At 39.7% G+C, this 23,746-nt stretch overlaps 1 protein-coding gene across 1 annotated transcript in view; it reads right to left on the reverse strand.

The window, feature by feature from the left end:
* LOC138045951 (TRAF-type zinc finger domain-containing protein 1-like) overlaps nucleotides 1–19,412 on the reverse strand; it is a 19,534-nt gene extending 122 nt beyond the window's left edge. Inside the window, exons 1-10 of the mRNA XM_068892594.1 lie at nucleotides 19,070–19,412; nucleotides 15,146–15,281; nucleotides 14,372–14,425; nucleotides 13,209–13,887; nucleotides 11,110–11,177; nucleotides 10,140–10,226; nucleotides 8,928–8,988; nucleotides 6,521–6,591; nucleotides 4,533–5,117; nucleotides 1–1,113 (exon numbers count right to left, since the gene is read on the reverse strand). The exon at nucleotides 1–1,113 is cut by the window's left edge and continues 122 nt beyond it. Coding sequence (XP_068748695.1) covers nucleotides 709–1,113; nucleotides 4,533–5,117; nucleotides 6,521–6,591; nucleotides 8,928–8,988; nucleotides 10,140–10,226; nucleotides 11,110–11,177; nucleotides 13,209–13,887; nucleotides 14,372–14,425; nucleotides 15,146–15,281; nucleotides 19,070–19,110 — 2,187 coding nt within the window. The 5' untranslated portion in view covers nucleotides 19,111–19,412 and the 3' untranslated portion in view covers nucleotides 1–708. The remainder of the gene's footprint in view (nucleotides 1,114–4,532; nucleotides 5,118–6,520; nucleotides 6,592–8,927; nucleotides 8,989–10,139; nucleotides 10,227–11,109; nucleotides 11,178–13,208; nucleotides 13,888–14,371; nucleotides 14,426–15,145; nucleotides 15,282–19,069) is intronic.
* Nucleotides 19,413–23,746: the final 4,334 nt, after the last annotated feature.

Consider the following 23,746-nt stretch of genomic DNA (forward strand, 5'->3'; position numbering starts at 1 on the left):
CAATCACAACAGAAGTAGGAAATCAAATGAGCCAATCGTATTGCAACGTAATACCTGAACCTCCGCCTCCTCCACAGTCCCTTCGCATTTAGGCGCAAGGCACTTTTTTTCTTGCTCCTTTGGATAATAAGCCTCTTCGGAAACTACCACAACACCCCTTGTTTGTCCTCTCAAATTTTGCATAAGCGTTGTTTCCAGTTTCTCTTGGGACGCAAACAAAAACAATGCTTTTGCAAAATTTGGGGGGACAAACAAAAAGTGTTATGGTATTTTTCGAAGTGGCCTATTTGAAAGGAAAAACCTTAAATAACAATGACCACAACCAGGTTTTCTGAGCCCGCGAGACTGAGCACCCCCAGCAAACCACTGTTTTAACCTGGTTCTGGTTATTGCTGTCAAAGGTCTTCCATTTGAGAGAGCTATGCGCGAGCCACTCACACTTGATTTTGCTCGTGATTGGTTGAGAGTCGCCACATGATGATTTTTTTTTTAGCTGGACACAAAGAGGTGTAATGCAGAGGCGACGCAATTGCAAAATTTCTGTCCACACTTAATTGAAAAGATCTCTGTAAGTGCGACATTCAATTAATTTCCCCGTATTTATCTACAACTACATTATTGGAAAAAAAAATAAACAAAGATTACCCTTGAATTCAAGCTGGTAAAAATATGCGGTCCATGACGGTGTCTGAATACTTGTCTACAAAATCATACTATTTTTTTTCTAGTTGACGATTTTCTTTTGGAAGCCGCAGTCTGAGTATTTCTTGACTGAAATTCTGAAGATGTCTGTTGTAACGCTTGTGGTCGTCCTCTATTGGGACGAACTGTTTCCGAAGTCATTGTCGGAAGATTTCGACGAGGATTTGAAGAATTCGAATAGGCAGCGGAGTCGCCAGAGCGTTTGATAGCCGGTAGTATATCCTTAGCTATGCGACTCTGAGAAACCGCAGATTGCACAGCCGATGGGGATTCCGCCACCTTTCCGCTGTCGCTTCGCAGCGGTTTGCTCCTTGGAACTTCCGATTTTCCATTCATTTCCACGGATATTTTAGGATCTTGATCTCTCTTTACAGGTGCAGTGAAGTCTCCAATACTTGACTTTTGAGGTCGCTGCGAAAAAACGATAAGAAACAGTAGTACATTGGTAACAGAACTGTAACTTATCACTTGCAACTTTACATTACTTCAGAACTTCTAATCATGCATGATTGGGTAAAATTATATTGTTAGATTAACATTATACGAATGTTAGCCCAACAATGGTACGGCTGTTTTACACCAGTCATCCAATATACGCAGACGCCTTACCCTGTCGCTAATTAGTGCCTTTTCTTCTAAACAAGAAGTGCTAGCCTGACAGAAAGCTCTCTCGAGAAGGTGGGGGGTGGGGGAAGGCAAAAGGGTTGGTTCCGCCACTCCCGCGAGGGAGCTTGATTGCAGGCTAAAAAGGTGCCAATGAGGTTAATGCAAAGGCAGATAGGTTCTGCTGATTTTGAGTGTGTAACGTGCTCATGCTCGTAGAAGGTCTCGAATGTATTCTGAAAGCCCCTTGTTCCGAATTTTTTTTTAAGCTACATTCAAATTTCTATGAAAGGGAGACATGATCCTCGCACTTCAATTTTATCTGGACAATTTAAACAATAGGCCTTATTCGCGATAGCCGCCATGTTGGTTTTCAAATTGTCACGCAAATTAGCCATGTGTTACGCTGGGGGGAAAACATTGGAAAAAAGGCAAATAGCGGAAAATCGGCTCGTCGAAATATTGAAATAACATTGCTAAAAGTACATTTTAGAATTAAGAATTAAGTACCTTTTATAATAATTTTATATCTTTTGATTGCCTTTGACAATTTGAGTTTCTACTTCGTTATCTCCTCATTTTTCACTAAAAGAAAGTTGAAGTAACTTTTGAAATCAATCTATTTTACTACTTAGGTGATAAACATTCAATGAACGTGAAACAAATCAATCATCTGTGTGGCTAAGATGTTCGTTATAACTTCTCGAACTTATGTTGTTTGCCCCTCAGAAGTGTGTAGCAAATTTACATGATAATAGCAAATCCAACATGGTAGCCATCGTGAATAAGGTCTATTGCCTCGGATGGTCACCTAAGTGGTTTCAACGGGATTCGAACCAATGACCTCTACGAAGCCGGCGCAATGCTCTAAGAACTGAGCTATGAAGCCACTCAGTTGGGAGCAAGTCATTTTGTTGGGTCCATGTGTTCGCGTGAAAGGACTATACATTTATTTCACTTTCACCTTTATCAAGTTGGTAAAGCAGATGAGGCATCACACCAACTATATTACATTATATGACTAAAATAAAGACGTGAAATACATTTAGGAAACAGTCCTAAGAAAATACGCGCAATGATTGGTTTAAAATCGTGTTTCTATAACTCGACGGAGAACCAGAAATAGCACGAGCTGAGGACGTAGTGATGCACGAGCAAAGAGAATTTACATTTTGATAATTGGAGTTAGCAAGTTGTTTTCCTTTTTCTCGTCGCGTTGCTTTCTAAAAGAAATAAAAACATGTACTCCGTGTTTCTATTTAAACAATAGAGTGTTTCTGTCGAGGAACTATCGGCTGATAGTTGCCCCGCGGAAATTTGATGTTCTTAAAACAAATATTTTCCCGAGAAGCGAAGCCTCTTAATACAATTTCGATTGTTTATTTTCCATAAGGCTGCTTGTTTACAGAGGCATTTTCAGCGGACGACTACTATCCATCCGGGTATTTTCCTCGGACGGGCACTATGGGCTGTTAGTGTCTCTCCGCGGACGAACACTATCGTGTCACGTGATCAATTTAAACCAATAAGAATCGGAGAAAATTTAGCGGTGAACTATAACGAGTTATAGAAACACGAGCGAAAGTTTGAGAGAACGAGAAATGTTTCTATAACTCGTTATAGTTCACCACTAAATTTTCTCCGATTCTTATTGGTTTAAATTGATCACGTGACGCGATAGTGTTCGTCCGCGGAGAGACACTAGGGAGCTTAAGCAACGACAACGGCGACGGCAAAGAGAACGTCATCTCAAAATATAAATTTGCGTTATTTTAATCGCTTCGTGACTATTTCAACGTTTTTAGTATGACAAGGGTGTAGTGATTCCTCAAAGATGACACCAGTCGGAACGGCACTCCATTTTAGGAGAGATCATGAAAATTCATCCTCAAGTGCTGACGTTCTTCATAAAACCAATATTTCACGTTGTTGATTTGCTGACGACGGCAACGAAATGGACAAAAGTGAAAAACGCACGTGCAGGGCGTGCCAAGCTATTGTTTTTAACCACTAAATATGCAAATTCGTGACGTTCTCGTTGCCGTCGCCGTTGTCGTTGCTTAAGCTCCCTACTATCAGCCCATAGTGCCCGTCCGAGGAAAATACCCGGATGGATGGTAGTCGTCCCCTGAAAATACCTTTGTAAACAAGCGGCCTTATGGAAAATAAACAATCGAAATTGAAAACTAGCAAATATTTGTTTTAAGAACATCAAATTTCCGCGGGGCAACTATCAGCCGATAGTTCCTCGACAGACACACTCTATTGTTTAAATAGAAACAGGGTACATGTTTTCTATTTCTTAAATAAATGCAATATGCATAACCGGAAACGTATTTAACTGGGTTACCTCACAAGAGAGCAGAAACTTTCTCCTTGAACCCCATGAACGAATGAGTAGCAGCTACTTCAGCCGGGACTTGGTTCCAATTCACAGAACCCTTTCGCGCCGGAGAACACATTACAGGTATTTTTAAGAGACAATTGCTTTAATTGTCCAGAAAAGTGCGGGGATCACTTCTCCTTTTCATGTAAAACCCGTACTTCAAATATATACATTTATTCAAGTCACTCAAATTTCTCCAAAACCGAGAGGCATCAAAACTATGTCGGGTTTTTTTGGAACACTTTGAAAGCGCAATCCAGATTTCCGCTTGTTTTACAACGATCTTTGCTTCTTACATTGCTATACAACAATAGAAAAAAGATCGCGTTGATCCTACGAAATTCCTATGTTAAATAGCAAACGATGCGCCGATTTAGCCACCACTGACTAATCTCATACAATGGGAATGGCTTATCGCGGGCATCAGATACAGAACTGGGAGGGCTGAAATTAAGTTCAGAAAGTAACATCGTTTTCTTGGTTTCCACGGATCCACCGCGTTTGGGTCAAAGCGTCAATAGGCCAGGGCCCGGTTGTTCGAAAGCCAATTAACTTAATCCAGGATTAGCGTAAACTTTTGTTTCATGTTTTCAACTTTTTGGTTAAAGTTTCTTTTGCTTATTTTTGTTTTTCAAGATCGACATCTACTAATGTAAATTTTACCCGAATATCAGCGTCGAACAGCATTTGGAAGTAGAGAAATCAACTTCTTGGTTAATTTTTAATCTGGGATTAGCGTTAATCGGCTTTTGAACAACCGGGCCCAGTTTCGTATTCTTAACCGACCCTTAATTTTCAGTGAATTTTCCTTCAAAATGACGCTCTGGTGCGTCATACTTACCGAGTACGCACTGCTGTCATTGGTCTGAGGCAAACGAACGGGTTTTATCAGATCAGCCGCAGGTTCACTTTTCGCTCCACTGCTCAGTTTTCTCCGATTCGTTCCATCCTCTACTGGTTTTGGAGTCTTAAGATTTGCAGCAATCACAGCCTTCGGTTTCGGCTGCGGCTTTTTCAGATTAGGAGTCCTGTTTTTTACACGCGGAACATCCCCACTGGGTTGCCTGTTCAGCAAGTCATTATTCCTCAACAACATTGGTCCGCGCGACAAATCATCACTTGTTTTATTCTCTGTCCTCTGTCTTAACTCGTTATTCATCCCAGTGCCACCTCTTTCATCAAATCGATGGTAATAATCCTCTGGTTTGCGACCCGTATCCTTGGGTGTAAAATCCAAATCGTCCAGTTCGTTGGGGATAAAATCTGCAACGGGTTTTTGTTTTTTCCTTGATTCATAAACTGGCCTGCTTGGCCGACCTTGTGGTCCTTGTCTAACTGGCGACCGGGTGTTGTTTAGAGGTGCCAATAGAGGGCCATTGCGTATGACTGCGGGTAAAAGACTTGCCGGGCTGGCGTCACAGATCGCCTAGATAATAATGGCAAAAAAAGGCCAAGAGTTGTTCAATCCTAAGCCGGAACTATTTGAAAACTTATGCCAGTTTTTCTCACGCGATTGGATATTTTACTATTTTCTTGTGTACCCCATGTCCCCTGATGGAACATTGGATTACAAAAGATTGTTGAAACATGATTGTACGTGCGCCGGTAATCGATTGGTAAAGCGGGCCCACTCACACGAAGTGGTATGGAATTGGTGTTTGGGTATTTTCTTGTACCGAGATGAATATATTGAAACATTGACCGCATAATTTGCCTATAGATCATATTCACAATTATAGAGGGCTACACACCGCTCTAAAGCGCCATACTGGACTACACAAGACTACGTATAGAAAATCGTATCAAAGCGAGTGCATTCAACACAGCACGAGCAAGTTCATATCCCTGTGTTTCCACAGCAACTTCCGCATTACACTCTATAACCTATTTATGCATTCGTCAATGACAAAATCAGCAACGCAATATTCTGTTGAGTGTACAACAAAGGACTTAGAGTGAGTTTCAATCGAGTGTCGTAAAACCAAAACCAAAATAATTACTTTGGCCAATCAAAAAGAACGAAGACAATCCGGTAAACCAATCGCAGCCGACCAATCGTAGCCGACACAAAGCGCGGGAAAATGTGCACACGCGAGCCACGATTGGTTTTGGTTTCACTTCTGAGAACTTTGGACCAATCACAGAGTAAAGTAATGCAAAAACCAAAGTAATTCACTAATTACTTTCGACACTCAATTGAAAACCGCTCTACCAATAAATGTTCTCTTATTAGGGTCTCGCAAGCGACATTCTGATATGACTACGAGAACGAGTTTTGAGCAGGAGTTTCCAATTTTAAACTTGTCTCGTCCGAAGGAATCGAACTCTTTGTACCAAGCTTACCAGGGTATAAAAGGCTGTTATATTATCAAGAACTGGCTACCAAGTCACTGTCTAAAACTTGAGAAGTTACCATCTTTCAAAATATCACGCTACCATCTCACTAGTATCATCATAAATAGACCAACATTGGCCTCTGGGGGGGGGGGGGGGGAGGGGAAGAAGACGGAAACGAACTCCGAATCACAGCAAATAGTAAAGACCTTAGAAAAACTGTTGTAAACACTAAAACCCCAGTATAGCTCAACACGATCCATTGGTAGTCTTGTCGCAGCTTACTATCACCAAAATTCCGTCAAGGCTAATTGAGCGGTGATAGTGCCTACTGGATAATAAATATAGGTCAGGACACAGCCACTACAACAGCTCCCGTGATTGGTTAAGAAAACAGTAGGGACAAAAAAATGTACAACGGAAACAGCGGAGCCTAATCTCAAGCACAAAAATATGTTTGAAGCTTGTGAAGATGGCTAAAAAACAACAACAAACCTGGTGCTGTATAAGGTTTTCACAAGGAAACAACTCCTCGCAAAATTCACACGGCAAAAATGTCACATCAGCTGTGGAAAGAGGAATGGTATACGAAACAGTAAACAAAACGGATCAAATACTTAACCGGTAGCCGTCTTCCCATCACGCATTAGGGACTTTTAATACTACGCCGTCGACGCCAAACGAAAAACACGATTGGACATGTTCATCATATTTTTCTTTACCCTTGGATTTTTTAAAGCAGCTTGGTGTAGCTAATATCTCCGCGCATTTACCCTTCCAACCATGATTTACCACCGAGGAATAACCACAACACTGGAAATTACTCTTTGCGAATAGCGTGTAGGTCCTTTTTATGTCCCACAGGGTTATGAAGATTGAAGGGCTGTGAGACAGGACCTACAGTTCATCGTTCTTATCTGAGAAGACTAGAGAATCTAACCATTTGCAGATGTCATTACAAAGGCGACCCTTTCTCGTCAGTTATTTAAAGACTCTCGCAGTGTTGGACCGGCCGGAGTTCTGATCCCGCGACCTCCCCTGCACAGTAGTACGATGCTCAACTAACTAAGCCAGCGGGTCGGTTGAAAGACTTGTCTGGACACTACCACATTTATGTTGTTAGAGCGACTTTCAATCGCATGTCGTAAAACCAAAACCAAAGTAATTACCTTGGCCAATCAAAAAGGACGGAGACAATCCGGTAAAACAATCAAAACTTGAAGTAATTACACGTAGCCGACACAAAGAGCGGGAAAATGTGCACGTGCGAGTCACGATTGGTTTTGGTTTCACTTCTGATTGGCTGAAAAGTGGCGCGAGCACTTTGAACCAATCACTGAGTGAAGTAATCATAAACCAAAGCAATTAGTTAATTACTTTCGACAGTCAATTGAAAACCGCTCTGACACATCGTTTCACTATTAGAGACGATTATGAGAGACTGGCATGCAAATTTTAACTTCCGGTTTCCGTCATGGCTCAAAAACGTCGCGTATTTAAGCTCCCTATTACGGAGATTCTTCGTTAAGGTGGTCGACGTAGATCTTACGGACCCCAATGAAACAAAGAGGACTTTGTATTCTTGTTTACATCAGAACCTTAAAACGCTGGGAGTCACGTGACTAACCTTTGCCGAAATATGCGAGGTCGCAGATTAATCAGGGGCAAAAGATAGCATACTTGCCTCAACATTTTAGGGCCTTAAATTAATCTGATCTCGCGGATAAGATTCCTGCTAAACTATAAAATATAGGGGTCCGTTTCCTCCCAGACTTGAAAAAGTGGCTCGGGGGCTTGACAGTCAAGCAGAAGAGTGTATGTTACTTGAGAGCAGCGATCATCGATGTAAAGCAACAAATAAAGTAGTTGACGAGCCGACCGAGCCGTTGAGCCCCGTTCTTCTATTTTCTCTTCATTCCAACTAGCAAGTACCCTACGTTGCAGACGTTTCCCTGATTTCCCTTGGGAAGGAAAGCTCTGCACGGATCTCCTCGACATTCTGTCACGCACGCACGTCGTGACGTCGATGCAACGTCACTTCCACTCTTCCCCTACTGGGAAAGCATTAAAATTCAAACTGGTTATAGCGGGGTTTAAACCAGTCAAGATTTTATGATTCGTTCAAAGTTCTGGACGACATCACTTATACTAGGCTAGTTTCTGCCAAGGCAGTTGATTTCTTTAAGTCTTCACTAAACAAATACCATCCGTTTTCCTTTTTTCCAAAATACTCCCTTGAATTCAGAGGAAGATCAAATGAACTTTGACAGGAAGAACCACCCATCATATCATTTTTGCGAGTCTTAAGTATCAGCCATCTCCCGCCGCATCCTCAGTGCAGTAACATTCTTAAAGAAACAAACTACATTGTTTCGGGGTGTCTCCAATGATTTAGACATCTTGCTTATTTTCCAGAGTGAGACCGCAAAGTATTTAACACTGCTATATCCCTAGTGTTCTCATTCCCCCCCCCCCTCCCCCCAATATTCTCAACCCTGATTTAATAGGCCCAAAAAAGACCCATGTATTCTAGCACAAGCTGACTACAGACATAAAAGTGGGGTTTGATGAATTTAAGTCCAGGATTGCACCTAATTAAAAGCACATACGATTTTGACATCTAACACGAAGTGTCCCTCTTAAGTCTAAGAAATTGCTACCTAGTTTCAACAACAAGGTAAAGATAAAGTTTAGCGTTATTTTTAGCTTTGGGTAAATGCAGCAGTTAATCTATACTTAAAGAGCAGCATTTGGGGGACAATTTGTGACGTTTTTTGTCTGTATTCCGCGACATGAGTGATGTTGAAGTTAAGGAGTTGTGGGACACCTCGTGATGCTTAATAATCGGCATGAATCCAATTAGGATCAATCCTGGACACATTTCGTTTGATGGTAAACTGACCTGGGCCTCTTCTATCCTCATCAAAGTCCACTTCAGCTTCATAATCATCAAATTCCCTTTGCTATTATGGAATACAGAGACCAAAATAATACCACATTTATACAATTGGTTGGGATGTATGGCTCCTCTACCCCTATGGTTATTTCCTGGAAGCCTGTACTCTTTACAATTTTAAATTCTTTGAATCCTTTTTCCAAAGTAAGGTATGCCATCAACAAATAGCAAAGGCAGTTAACAATTATTCTTATTTAACTGCCTTTGCTACATGTTTATGGCAAATCATCCGTAGCATTTGTTTGCAGCTGACACAATTATCAGACTGTACAATCTTGTTTCCAGGGTCTGTCTTTGCTGCCTCCTTTGTCATTGAGGAGATCAACGACAAAGAAGGCAGGGAAGAGATACCCTGAGAATGAGCTTGCAGACTGCCACTTTGCAAGATGATCTCGCCTCGCTTTGCATGTGGTCAAGGGAAAGGGAGCTCCATTTTCAACCTACTATCAAAAATGCCACAATCTACTTATTACAAGGAACAAAGATAGCCCTGGTCGTACTAACAGTCTCAATAGAATTGGTTGCTAGAAGGAATCATTTTTACAAAAGACATCAACGTCATAACCTCAGAATCTTTCAGTAGTTTAAACTAATACACTGTACCCTAGGCTGATAAAGCAATGTTTTTCACAAGAGCCTTTGGCGGGAACTCAAGGAAAACCTTGATCCCATGAATGTGTAGCAAAGTGTAACAGACACATTGTGTTAGGGAACTAAGAGAGAATCACAATATTTTTTAATATATACAATATACAAGCATTGTATATAGTTATGGTCATTATAATGATTATTAACCACACATGCATTTGGTAAAATGCATGTTAATTGCACTAACTCAAACAACAAATTAGTCTACATAATTAAATAGAGTTTACTTAAACACTACCATGACTTCTAATAAAGAGAGAACTGCCAAGTCGTATTACTGGATGTTACCCCATAAGTTGTCCTTAATAAATGGATGGATGGATAGATGAATGCATGGAAAAACAGAGAGGTGGGTGGGTGAGTGGACCTTTTGGATGGTTAGCTGGGTGGGTGGCTGGGTGAGTAACCCAGATGGGATAGGATGGGTTGGGTTGGATAGCTGATTGATTGATTGATTGATTGATTGACTGATTGACAAAATTTTGTTAAGCTAATATTATAACTGCTAACCCTGGAAATGTGCTTGTGGCTGTCAGCATAATGTCCAGTAGATGCAATGTCCGGTAATGAATCCATTGATTTAAGCTGGCAGCCACTCTAAATCAAAGGTAATCACTGAACGTTAATTTAGGCAAACAATATTATCCTTTTGTATTTTATTCTTTACAAATTAGTCTTCTTAGTATCCCTTTGTCAATACTCTCATTCATCATCCGAAGAGTTGAAAAGTAATTCATGTTCACAATTGACCCTGACAAAGATAAATCCTTACATTTTTGTAAACCTCACTTCAGAAATCATCAAAAATATCCTGATCCCCAAACATTAAGATATTACCAAATTACATGTACTATTGCAGTACTCATTCAATGATACTCACATGAGAATGATGACTTAAATCTAGTTTCTAGCCTCTCTCCGAAAAGTATCCTGTGACTCAATAGGCAATTTAAGCAAAGACAACAGCTACAGCAAGGACAAATTCTCACAAAGGAAGAATACATGTATGATTGGCATTTCTTTGCCATACTCCCATACTCCACAACACAACAACGAGAGATCACCAAATTTTAGGTTTTGACAACAATGTGAGCATAAGATAATGAACCATCCATTTTCTACTTTTAGTTACCCAGTTAACGGATAGTTTCCCCATATTTTACAAGGTGAACAAGACAGAATAATTGCAAAATACTTGCATTGGCACTAAGTTATATTAATTTGGAGTGACATTTTTGTTGACATTGCCATTGTTCTTGCTTAAACTCCCTAACAGGAGAGTATGGCAACAGTAACCAGATAGTTCAGCATGCACACTTTTGTCATAGACCTAGACAAAAATATTACATTAATCATTTAAAACAAGGCAGTTGCAATCATTGCTACATCAAGACCCTTCTTTGGAAAACGTCAGCAATATTATTTTGTTGTAAGTTGTAATTAAACTAAATACCAAAAGAGGAGAAGAAACCTTGCATACCTGATGAAGTATAAGGGCATCCATTGGCAACAGACTCCCACAAAACTCACAAGGCAACTCTGTTGCATCTGCAATAAGAATTGGAAAATACTACAATCAGAGTAGAATGAAGTCATCATGATACAATGTAAGAGTCATTTTCTCCAAGATTCAAGATCATTATGTTATCTATTTCTACATGTACCATATGTTTTCATTGCATAGAAACACACAGAGGCCAATAATATTAAAACTGCAACTGTGGTGTGTTCGATTTTTAACAGATTAAACAATTGACCCTGAGACTTAATTAAGGAGGCTCGAAAGGGTTTTCAGCTGAGTGCGTGCATAAGCCACTCACGCAATTCGTTAAAGCTGCTGGCGTCAGCTCATGAATCAAATGCCGGTCACCAGATAACCAAATACTGCTAATTTTTCCTGATTTGCCAACTTCACTCATTTATCTCTCTGCTTCCAGACTATGAATTTTTTCAGTTTTTGTATGTTAGCTTAGATTAAGAGACACATTTCAAAAAAACTGATTTTTCCGAAAAACTGGCCTACAGATTTAAGAGACTATTATTTTCTAACATTTATCTGGTAATGCTGAATGGGAAGATTTCACCCTCCAGTTTCTTCAAAAAAGACAATATATGTTAATTTTAAGGCCTAAAGAAATGCCTAATGTTGTTGCCATGGTAACGTTATTTTGGAGGAAATATAATGCAAGAATTATACGATGGGTGCTTAACCCATTAACTCCCAGGGGTTCCCCATTGACGAGTAAAATCGTCTGGCGTTAGACAGAGTAAAATAATAAGTCTGGCCGGTTTAGGCCGGTTGGGACGTCAAAGGGTTAATGGGGACATGTGAGTGAGTGATTAATATACTTTGGCCAAATTTCGTCATGATATGATTACCCTAACTGTATTTACGGATGTTGATTTGTTTGAAAAAAGGAGAAACTATTTCGAGCCTCCTTAACAGATCTTACCCTGTCTGACGCCAGATAATTTTACTGGTCAACTGGGGGTGTCCTAGGGCGTTTGAGGTGTCAGTGGGTTAATAAAAAAACGTTCACTCTTCTAAATAGAACTCAGAATTCTTTGCTAGTTAAAACCTGATTAAATAAATATTGTTTTTCAGTTGAAGCTAGCAATGTAGCAGGATCATATTTACTTTTGCCAAATGAAACTTTTTTCATGGCCCAGCCAAAATAAAAGAGTTGAACCTCTTCACTAGTACTCAGGGGGTCATGGGTCAAATCCAGTTAACAGCTCTCAGTTTCATGCAAAGTATTCCCAAAGCCATTAATGATAAAAATACATTTTATCATATGGCCCGTATTGCCCGCGCAAATTGTAAAACTATTGGGAAAATGCCCATATGCATCAGCGCGAGCAGGGCCGGAAAAATGTCGTACGACCCTACTAGGAACACATAATGCTAAGAGCGATGCAATTTTAGATGATTTCGTCACCTTTTAACATCCAAGTTATTTAAAGCCAGAAAAGTAAATGCAAACAACATCTTTTTGTTACCTGTTTTGTCTAAACTTCATATTATGAGTGCTCATGAATAGTGTAAAGAGCCCATATGATAAAATGCTTATTGACTGAGTTTAGGTCGGGCCGGACAGGAAACTATTTGCCCTCAGTCATGGAGCACGGACCTCGCTGCGCTCGGTCCGTACACCATGACCTCGGGCCAAATAATATCCCATCCGGCCCTCCCACTCAGTCAATAAGTACATAGTCTTTAACCCATTCACACCTCAAACGCCCTAGGATGCCCCCCATTGACGAGTAAAATCGTCCGGTGTTAGACAGAGCAAAAACAATCTATTGAGTCTCGCTCTCAGGAGGTCAATGATCAACCCTATCCCCCATAAAATGGCCACTTACAGATTTTACTCGCTCTAGCGCCAGACAATTTTACTTATCAATGGAGAACCTCTTGGGGTCACACAAATGATTAAGCATCTTCATCACTCAAATAATAAAATTTGGAAGAAAAAGTTGATGGCTCATGCACGGCAATAATAAAATTGGCACCCTCTCTCTTGCTTCTTCTACAAAGGGATGCATTTATTATTAAACAGAAAACATTGAGAAACAGACCACTTGATGGGTCATGATCAGTTGGCAGTAAAGAGGTCATCTTTGGAAAAGGTCCATTGATCATTCCAGATGGCATTCTATCCACACCGTTAGCACTGTCATACCCCTCAGCCTGGTAAGCAGCAGCAAGCATTTCATCATCATCAGTTTGCTGAATGAAATTCCCATCAAAATCTGAAAAATCATCGAATCCATTTTCATCAAAGTTGGGCTTTAGGGGCTTTGGTCTCATACCCCTAGCAACAACACCTCTGCCACTGAACGCAGGATCAGCGCCAAAGTAGCTTGTTCCACCAAACGGTGGTTCACCAAGCCCAGTGTTCAAAATCTGCTGAAACTCACGCATTCCTGGCATAAAAGGAAAAAACTTTGCAGCATCCAAAAAGCTCTCTGGAGACTCGCTTAACCCCATCGCGCCCAGCATACCACCAGGTGTGTCAGAGTACATGTAAGATTCATCTGGAGTTTGAGGTGGTGTTTTCTTTCTTTCCTCTTTGACAGGATGTTGACATCCAGTTTCTACATGCATTTCAAAGTCCTTCTTCTGGATAAATCTGTCACAAACATCACATTTCTCAGTCCTACTGCCACAGTAATCAACATGAGTGGTTAATTTGCAGAATGGAAGTTGAAGTTCACAGAACTGACAAACTACAAGGCGGTTTGGACAGGTGGTTTCCTATTTTCAAGAGTAAAAATATGAAAACAGCTAGTTAGTCTATGCAATTTTTTTAAGGTGTGGATCCTGGCTGGAGTAGCCATATCCATCACTCTTTGACTATCACTTTTTCCCTACCAAAAGATATTTTATTAAGTTAAACAATGATGAGGTCTCCAGACACACCAAGTTTTGAGTAATATGTGACCATGTTGTGTTTTGTAATTAGAAAATTGACCTTGAACGTCTTAGAACTTATGGTATTCTTGAGGCAAAGATTAAGATACTAACAGTAAGAGGCAATTAATAATAATGTATCAATAATATTAATCTTCGCTTTACTAATAATAGTATCATAAAAAGAGAAATTTCTTGCTTTTTTTCTGCTGTTTAGCATTTGCCATTTCACATAAATGCAATGCTAAAATCTCCCTAACAACTAACAATATAACAAAAGATTCAAACTATCGACAAACAACTTAAGCTGATTGTTTTGCAGTCTTACTTTGTGTTCCTCAAGGTTCATTTTCTCTAAACGCTCACCACACTCACATTTCACCTGGAAAAACAACAAAATGAAACGTCACAAAGTCCTTTGCCTTGTTAAATCAAATCATGTTGTGACCATTCATTGGAACCAAATCAATAGTATTGTTTCAAAATTTGCAGGAAGGGCTAAAAATTGGGGGAAAAGATTGATAGGTATTTTTGCAAGTTTAAAATAAAAAAAATGATCAGACACACATTTTCTGGCTCATCTACTGGTTAGTTTTTACCACCTTTCCACCAAGTACATACATGTAATTATATTAATTAAGACTGTCAGTGAGTAAATTTAGTTCTTTAAAATAATTAATAATAAAATCTGCTTAGTACAAGTCCTCTCCAATGACAGTTCATTTAACCCATGGATTGACTCCCAGGGCTTCCCCATTGACGAGTAAAATACTCTGGCGTTAGACAGAGTAAAATACTAAGTCTGGCCGGTTTCGGCCGGTTTGGACGTCAAAGAGTTTTAATGGGGACATAGTTTTTCAGTGAGTGATTAAGGATCCACAATAAACATAAAGGCTTATCAATCAATTTGAATTTGATCAGTACTGTAATTAATATCATTACAAACCCCTAGCCAAGGAATGTCCAACCTCTGATTTGTACAGTAAGTACACTACACCTTTTTTTCAAATTTAAAAAGAAAAAAAATATTCACAGTATTTACCTATTTCCCCTAGCTTGACCTCCAAATCACTTTACGATTTACATGCACATAACAACAAACCTCAGTATGGTATTCTTCAAAATGTTCCTCTTGCTGTGAGGTAGGCACAGGTTCACCACAAACCTTGCATAATGTCAGATTCCGTTGGCAATGAGTGACATGCATTACAAAGTTAGCAGCTGGAATGTCTCTCCGGCTATATATAGAAATTTTAATTACTACAAATTATCACCAAATTGCCAAGAGTGAATTTCAAGTCATTATCACAATATACTATTTAGTTAAACACTCCCCTACAACACAGTGCTTTCTTATGCTGTGTTTTTTAGTTTAGACTTAGTACTGAAAATAAGACTGATTTTTTTCTCAACAAAGAGACAGTAAATCCAAACAATAGGTAGTCAAGGACGACATGTGGCTTCTTACTGTAAGGTAATGAAGAATGAAAATTGGACATCATTCCTCTCATTGATTATTTTGAACAATAACGTGTACATGTACAACCTCTCAGGATGACGAGATCAAGCATTGATTGTTGATCAAAGCCTGACCTTGCGATTCTGAACACTATCCAAAGATTAGGACTATACCTACACTTGCCCTTACAAAGTGCCAACATTAGTGGCTTCTCTCAACACTGGATTCTTGCCATGATAACAAATTAAACATGTCAAAAACGAATGAGAGATGGGCATAGCTCAGTCGGTTACTACTGTATGTGGCCTTCTGAGCTGGAGGTTACCAGTTCGAACCTTGTCTCATTCGAGCGATGTCTGTTTTGAGTTTCCTCTGATTCACGTAACTATAGCTTTGAATACACATAAAATGGAACATTGACAGAGGAAGGGGAGAAAAAGGTGCACAACAAGGGCCACGGTTTATCAGTAACTCCAGCTCACTGCTATGTGTTACCCTTGTAAAATACTGTACTGTAAGGACCTCTAACCAAAACCTTTTACATCTAAGAGCGTCTCTTTTCTAAGTGAACGTGTTGGATCATCGCAGTTAATGAAGCAATGTAATACAAACTCGCAAGTGATCAACAAGCTCCCAGATGGTCATGTTTCGAGTCCTGTTCAACCCTGGACCTTTGTCACTTATGCCCAGAATATGCATCAAGTAAATTGGGCCCTTTGCAGGTTAGTGATCACATGGTGGAAAAACCGCCATACTGGAACGCAAATTGTGCACTGGGACATCTTAAATGAAGCAAGATTATGTAAATTTTCTTTGATTTAGATGTCGCAATGGGTAATTTGCGTCCCAGTATGGCAGTTTTTGTACCACGTGATCACTAACCTGCAAAGGGCCCACTACATGTAGATGACAGCCCAATTTTGATATCCAAGGTGACATGACCCCACCTAGTTCTAAAACTGCATTTGGAGGACACTTTGTGATGTTTATAATATTGTCTGTATTCCAAAACAGAAGTGATGTTGAAGTTGGAAAATAAGAGCAAGGGGATACTTTGTGACACTTATTGAAATCAGTGTGCATCTAAATATAGAGAGTTTTCATGTGACGACTCACGGTGGCCACATTTGTGTACCTAATCAATGGCATGGTGGCCATGTTGGTGTACCCAACTAATCCTCTGGGAATTGAGCTCTATTATCATGAATTTATGTTTTCTTTTGTTTTGTTGGAAAAACAAGATTACTGATCAAGTGACTGAAAACACTCTAAGCTTGCAGTTCTGGACATATGTGTTTTTTTTTTCAGAATTTGCCAGAGTAATTATGGAAAAACATATGTCTTAACATGCTTCACTGCTTAATTTGCTTCACTAAATGTGACTATTACTATGACTTTCATTTAGAATTACAATGTACTTAACCACAGTTCAAATATATGACATTTCATTTATTACATTGACACTGATGAAATACTAGGATTTTCCTTTTTCTAAAAAAATTATACCTTCACTGCATGCAGTGAAGATATACACCTTTTTCCAAAATGGCCTCCATTTTAGTATTCTTTTGTTTCCGTGTAAATTGGCCCTCATGGCCTCGCTTTCAAACATAAAATTCAAAAGAATATTTAACCTTGAACGACGCCATAAGGGCCAATTTGCATGGAAACAAAAGAATGTGTATTTCTTTTATCTTTCACACGTGAGGATATAGGTGTTGTCATGGTAACTAACACAATGCTCTCACTCACTTATGAGAGAGTCCATCAGCACTCGAAGATAAAATTCATATCCCCAAACGGCCATGTATTATTCTCTATATACCGGTACATCTACAGTACATTGTATTCTCTACAACAAAGCTATATCTACAACGTCAACTCCAACAAAAAACATGATTGGACAAGTTCATTATATTTCTTTACCCTTGGGTTTTTTAAAGCAACTTGGTGTAGCTAATATCTCTGCAGATTTACCTTTCCAACCATGATACACAACAGAAGACAGACCACAACACTGGGAACTACATGCCCTACTCTTAGCGACAAGTGTGTGGGTTCTTTTACGTCCCACAGGATTATGAACATTGAAGGGTTATGAGACAAGGCCTATGGTTTATCGTCCTTATCCGAGAAGACTAGAGAGTCTAACCATTTGCAGATGTAATTACAAAGGTAGCACTTTCTCCTCAGTTATTTAAAGACCCTGAGTGTTGGTCTGGCTGGGTTGAACTCACGACCTCCTGCATGGCAGCCCAATGCTCAACCAACTGAGCCACCAGTGTGTGGTGATATGTTGATAAGAAAGTTACAATTAAGAATATCTAAAAATGTGTAACATTATAAATTTCCTTATATAAAGTGAATTTAATTGAAGAGGCTTCTATTAAGAACATAATGCTTAAAGCATTCAGTTTTAACTCTAGGAAACATGAAGTCACGCTTGCGCTCACGCTCATTGTGTCCCATCAAATCTAAGGGTTAAATACATATCTACAATATTTTTTATATCTCAAAACCAAGCACAAATCAGTGGGAAAAAGTCCAGGTCAAATTCAGCTAATCTGGATAATCTTGTTAATCAAAAATGTCATTTGCAAGCATTCTGGACTAGCCTCTCAATTTTTTTTTTTTTTTTTTTAATAGTGGTTTTTGACTGTTTAAGTTATCAGTATTTCCAGACAAAAGTGATTTTAAAGTTGAAGAGAAGGCTAAGACCTTATCAAAATCTTTGAAAATGTACTTGCAGAATGATAAATCCTGTTATCCATATGTGCACCAACTATCTATTCCTTGCGTTCAAAAGCCACTTTTGGATATTTTCGCAAAGAAGTTCCAAATTTACTTTAGGATTCGTAAATCTGATTCAGAGTTGATGTCATTTTTTAATATCCAGAACTCTCAGTTACTTAAATCTACACGTGGCACACCATTAAAAAGGAAGAAATATCCACCTTCCCCATACTGGGATTAATAATAATTTTTTTATCAACATAGTTTTAATACTGGAAGAAGAAAAGAAATATTAATTAAATAACTTTTGGCTGAGGTAGTTCAGACAAATTATTGGATTTACAAAGGCAGTAGCAATCTTGGAGTTCAAAGAAAATATTACAGTATTTTGCTTACAAATTTTTATTTATACAAAATAACTGGTACCAAAATCAAAACAATGGAAGCAAATCTTAAAACGAGCTGCTTGCATAAAACTGGCCAGCTGTACACGTTTGTTCAAACTACTGAATGGTGGGATCGATTAACATGTACAGTTTTTTTTTCATAATTTTTATAAATATGTAATAAGGCTACTTTGCATAGATGCATGTGGACAGAGAAAACAACTTTCAAGGCAAAAAATGAGATCATCGCGTTCCCAAATCTTTATAACTAAATAACAAAAAAACCGTTTTAAGGAAAACCGTATATATATATATCTGTCTATCCTACCGTACAGGCTTTCTGGATGTGCTCAAAAGCTCTAGATCTAACAAGTCCTTTCCCGGCAATCAAAATCATCACGCAAGCATTCTCACAAGTCAACCGGTATTAGTTAACTTGAAGACTTACCAGTTTGAACAATATTCCGTTTCGGCCTTTTCTTCTTCCATTTTAAGCGTAGTTGGCGCAAAAACAGAAAGGATTCCCAGTTATTGTGAGGAGGAAAATGCCGTTAAAAACTATGAACAACTTCCTATGTCAGAGAGGTCCTATTTATACCACTCTTCGGGCCTTTCGCAGCGTTATCCAAGGTAAATTTTGGGAAATATTACACAAGAATCCCCCATGTTTTCATTTTCTGTCCAATTGAGGGCTATGAATAGCAATATTTCTCGGTGATTTCCCCTCCAACGACTTCTTCCGCCTGTATCCACAACAGATCAGACACATACTACTTTGTCATTCTACTTTCGATTTTGGGCTGCAGGTGATAACCGCTGAACAGAGTAACAAAGGCGAATTGTTGAGTGCGGCGCGCAAAGGATCAACAAAATATGCAGACTACAGACTGCAGGTGCAGACTGCAGACGGGCTGCAGACTAGGCTTAAAATGCAGACTGAGGACTGGTATGCGTTCCACCTTAAAAATCTGTTCTGTTTTCTTTTCTTAGCTCGATATGTCGGACATTTTTTCCTTTCCTCCTATTTTCCAAAGCGGCCTGTCTGGTTTCAAACTTTTATTCATGCTTACTAAATAAGTTTTCCGAAATCGGTCCCACAGATGAGGACACACTGGCGCTCAACAGAAGGATATACATTTTTGATTTACCAATATTTCGTCAGGCACGGCCTGTCTTCTTAAATAAATAAATAATATGTCTAATCAGGAGCCCATCTGGAGCCTACAACTCTGATGTGTTCTTGCAACGGCGTTTTCACAAGTAAGGTTATTTTTAGATTGAATTTCCCGCTAATTAGACTCCCACAGGAGCCCGATGACCAATTACAAGAAATTAAGCTGACGTCATAGGGTCACCGAACCGGAACTGCCTTTGTTTTTTGACCTAATTCGCGGGAAGGGCTAGTCTAAAAATAAACCTACTTGTGAAAACGCTGTTTCACAGACGCTGTATGGAAGTTGCACGCTCCAGATGGGCTCCTGGTCTAATTCATCCTCTAGCAGCAATAAACTAAATTACAGGATTTCGGTTCAGAAGATACATTAAATAATTAATACTATAATGAGATAATGAACGGAATTACAAGGCATTTATATTCAGTTCAAGAGCGAACTTATTCGTCACGAATTCGAGGATTTAAATGACGTCATCACATTCTAAAATCAAAATAGCAAGGTGTTTTGATGTAACACACAGACCTGAGAATTGGAGACGTGATTTATGAATTTCAATTTGTCTCTTACAACAGTCCAACTTTTTTTCATTGAACGGTTTCGATTCTATTTTTTCGTTGCGTGACAGTGAAAACGGTCTGTAGCAGAAATCCCCGCCATGCCGAACAACGCGGAAAGGTTGGAAAACGTGCGAGCAAAAGCAATTGTATCATGTGACAATCGGCAATCGGCAATCGTCAGAAGGCTTTAATTCGAATTCCCTTTAAGGTGAATTAGGAAGCATATCACCAAATGTTTATGCTTCAGATTAAAGAACAAATATAAATTCTTAATAGTAACGATAATTTTTTTAGAAGGCAATATACCTTAGTAGGAGGAAAACACGACACTCTTGAGTTTTACAGACATGTTTCGGCAGTTGCCTCTGCCATCTTCAGTGTGAAATGAACAATAAATTACAGTGAAATATAAATACTAGAGAAATTACAATAATAATAATGACAGTAATTAAGACTACGACATTATTATTATTATTGTAATTTCTCTAGTATTTATATTTCACTGTAATTTGGCGGATACGCAGTGGAAAACAAGGATACCCGGATATGTGGATACGCGGACATCACACATGGGAACTGGATACCAACTTCGTGTAACATACTTCAAAATGCTCTATCGTATGTTCCCGAGAAAAGCAAGCTACAAATATTATATTCTTCGTTCGGTCATTTTACAGTTCGATTAATTTTCATTTACTACACGAAATAGCCCTCGATTCCTGATTAAGCCTAAGCACTCGCTTCAGTGATTAGGCCTACGCACTCGCGTAGAATTTTAGCTTTCATTTTGCGGTTCGGTTAACTGCACTTTTCACGAGATCGTGTGAAGAAGAAAGCACTCGTTTACTGATTAAGCCTAAACGCTCGTTTCAGTGTTTAGGCCTAAGCACTCTCGTAGAATTTTCGCTTTCATTTTACGCTTCGGTTAACTACACTTTTTCACGAGATCGTGTGAAGAAGAAAGCACTCGTTTACTGATTAAGCCTAGTACACACTCGCTTCAGTGATTAGGCATAAGCACTCTCGCGAAATTTTGCGGTTCGGTTCTGTCAATATACTTAGAAGTTTACTTGGGGAGGGGTGGTATTTTCGACTGCGTATCCGCTTATCCGCTTATCCGCTTATCCACTTCACAATATACCTAGAAGTTTACTTGGGGAGGGGTGGTATTTTCGACTGCGTATCCGCGTATCAACTTCACAATATACCTAGAAGTTTACTTGGGGAGAAGAAGTATTTTCGACTGCGTATCCGCGTATCCGCGTATCCGCGTATCCGCGTATCCACTTCACAATATACTTAAAAGTTTACTTGGGTACGGTGGTATTTTCGACTGCGTATCCGCGTATCCACTTCACAATATACTTAGAAGTTTACTTGGGGAGGGGTGGTATTTTCGACTGCGTATCCGCGTATCCGCGTATCCGCGTATCCGCGTATCCCCGTATCCACTTCACAATATACCTAGAAGTTTACTTGGGGAGGGGTGGTATTTTCGACTGCGTATCCGCGTATCCACTTCACAATATACCTAGAAGTTTACTTGGGGAGGAGTGGTATTTTCGACTGCGTATCCGCGTATCCGCGTATCCACTTCAAAATATACCTAGAAGTTTACTTGGAGAGGAGTGGTATTTTCTACTGCGTATCCGCGTATCTAGCCTCTACAGAGGTGCAGCTTCAAAATGGCAGGATATTCTGCAGTCACTCCGGATCTACGAAAGTTCACCGCACAGTCACCTTGGACATTTGAGTTTGAAAGCAATTTTCCATCGATGAATTAAACAACGGTGTGTCGGTGTGGTGCTTCTTAGGCAGCGTTTACACATCGACACGGTTTCATGACTTCGAGGCCGCGTCAAAATCGATGCGGTTTGGAAGTGTTTACAGGGCACCATTTTCGCCAGAAAATCCAAGTCGTGATGATATAAGCGAGCGCTGCACTACGTGCTAAATTCACTATTTTAAATTGAACAATGCAAATTTCGCGCCAAAATAGTTTACACGACAGATGAAACCGCATCGTTTTGAAAAGGAAGTATACAAAACATGGACGCCAGGTCCACGGACTACCCCTGTGGACCACCCCTCATTTTGCAAAGTTACGAGTAGAAAAATCTTTAGACGAAAGAGGGAGGTGATCCTCTCACTTATCTGGACAATTTAAGTAATTGTCTCTTTATAGACACTTGCACAGGTTGCTTCAACAGGATTCGATCTCATGACCTCTGTGATGCCGGCACAATGCTCTACCAACTGAGCTTTGAAGCCACTCACTTTGTTGGGCTCATTTGTTCCGGTGAAGGACTTTCTGAATGAAATGAACTTATATTTGAAAAGCGGGTTATAGATGAACCCCTTTTAAGCCACCAAATAGATGATATACGTGTCTGTAAAACAGGCAAGTGCTTAAATAGGGATCCCATATGAGCGAACAACAGCCCTATACTACCGCTAATGAGACGCCAACGGAGCCCGATCACCAATCACAAGAAACTAACTTGACGTCTAAAAATTGATCGTACATGGGCTCCTAGTCTTTAAAAATACCGTGGCTCAGTATGGAAATTGTTCGCTCCTAGTCCGGCATGGACTTCTGCTTAAATTTTCCAGATAAGTGCCAGGATCACTTCTCTCTTTCGTCTAAAGATTTTTCTGCTTGTAAAACCTATTGAATTTACAACTGAATTGAAATGAGGGGTGGTCCATGGACCTGAGGTCCTTGTTTTGTATACGTCCTTTTGAAAACGCTCCACTTTTGGCAGCGGTTTCAAATCGACACGGTTTCGGCAACAGTCTCGATCGGTGTCGTGTAAACAGAAGGTGTAACCGCATCGAAAACGAAACTGCGTACGTGTAAACGCTAAGTCATTTGAGCTTCAGTTTTTGTGTGAGAGGCAATCATAAGAGCCAATCATAAGAGACCTATCAGTCACAGTCGTCACATACATCAAAATATAGTATAGTTCTAAAGCAGAAAGATACGGGAAAGGGTTGTGTACAATACACATGGAAGTTCCGGGTAATCGGCTCCTGAAGTTATCGATTGTTCAACGAGAACGTTTTAGTTGACGTTGCCGTAATCTCTCAGTACTCGCGCCATTATGTCACGGTGCGTCACACGTCACATGTCGTGCATTCGAGCTTTGGATCAGCTCAGTTTTCGAAAAGTAAGAGGAAGCTTCTCACTTGAAGTCTGTTTTCTTACAAAGGGGTCGTAAAGCGAGTAATCTCCTCACGAAAAGGAAAATCCTTTGGCTTGATTAAAAGTAGCTAACGGACGAATTCATTTGGGAAACAATTCGTCATTTGGGAACATTGCGCAGGCTGCACTCACATTGTTTCAGTTTCGGGAAACGATTTTTCAGACACAAATCACTGTTGAGGGATTCA

The sequence above is a fragment of the Montipora capricornis genome, chromosome 4 (assembly GCF_036669925.1).
Source record: "Montipora capricornis isolate CH-2021 chromosome 4, ASM3666992v2, whole genome shotgun sequence".
NCBI classification, from domain to species: domain Eukaryota; kingdom Metazoa; phylum Cnidaria; class Anthozoa; order Scleractinia; family Acroporidae; genus Montipora; species Montipora capricornis.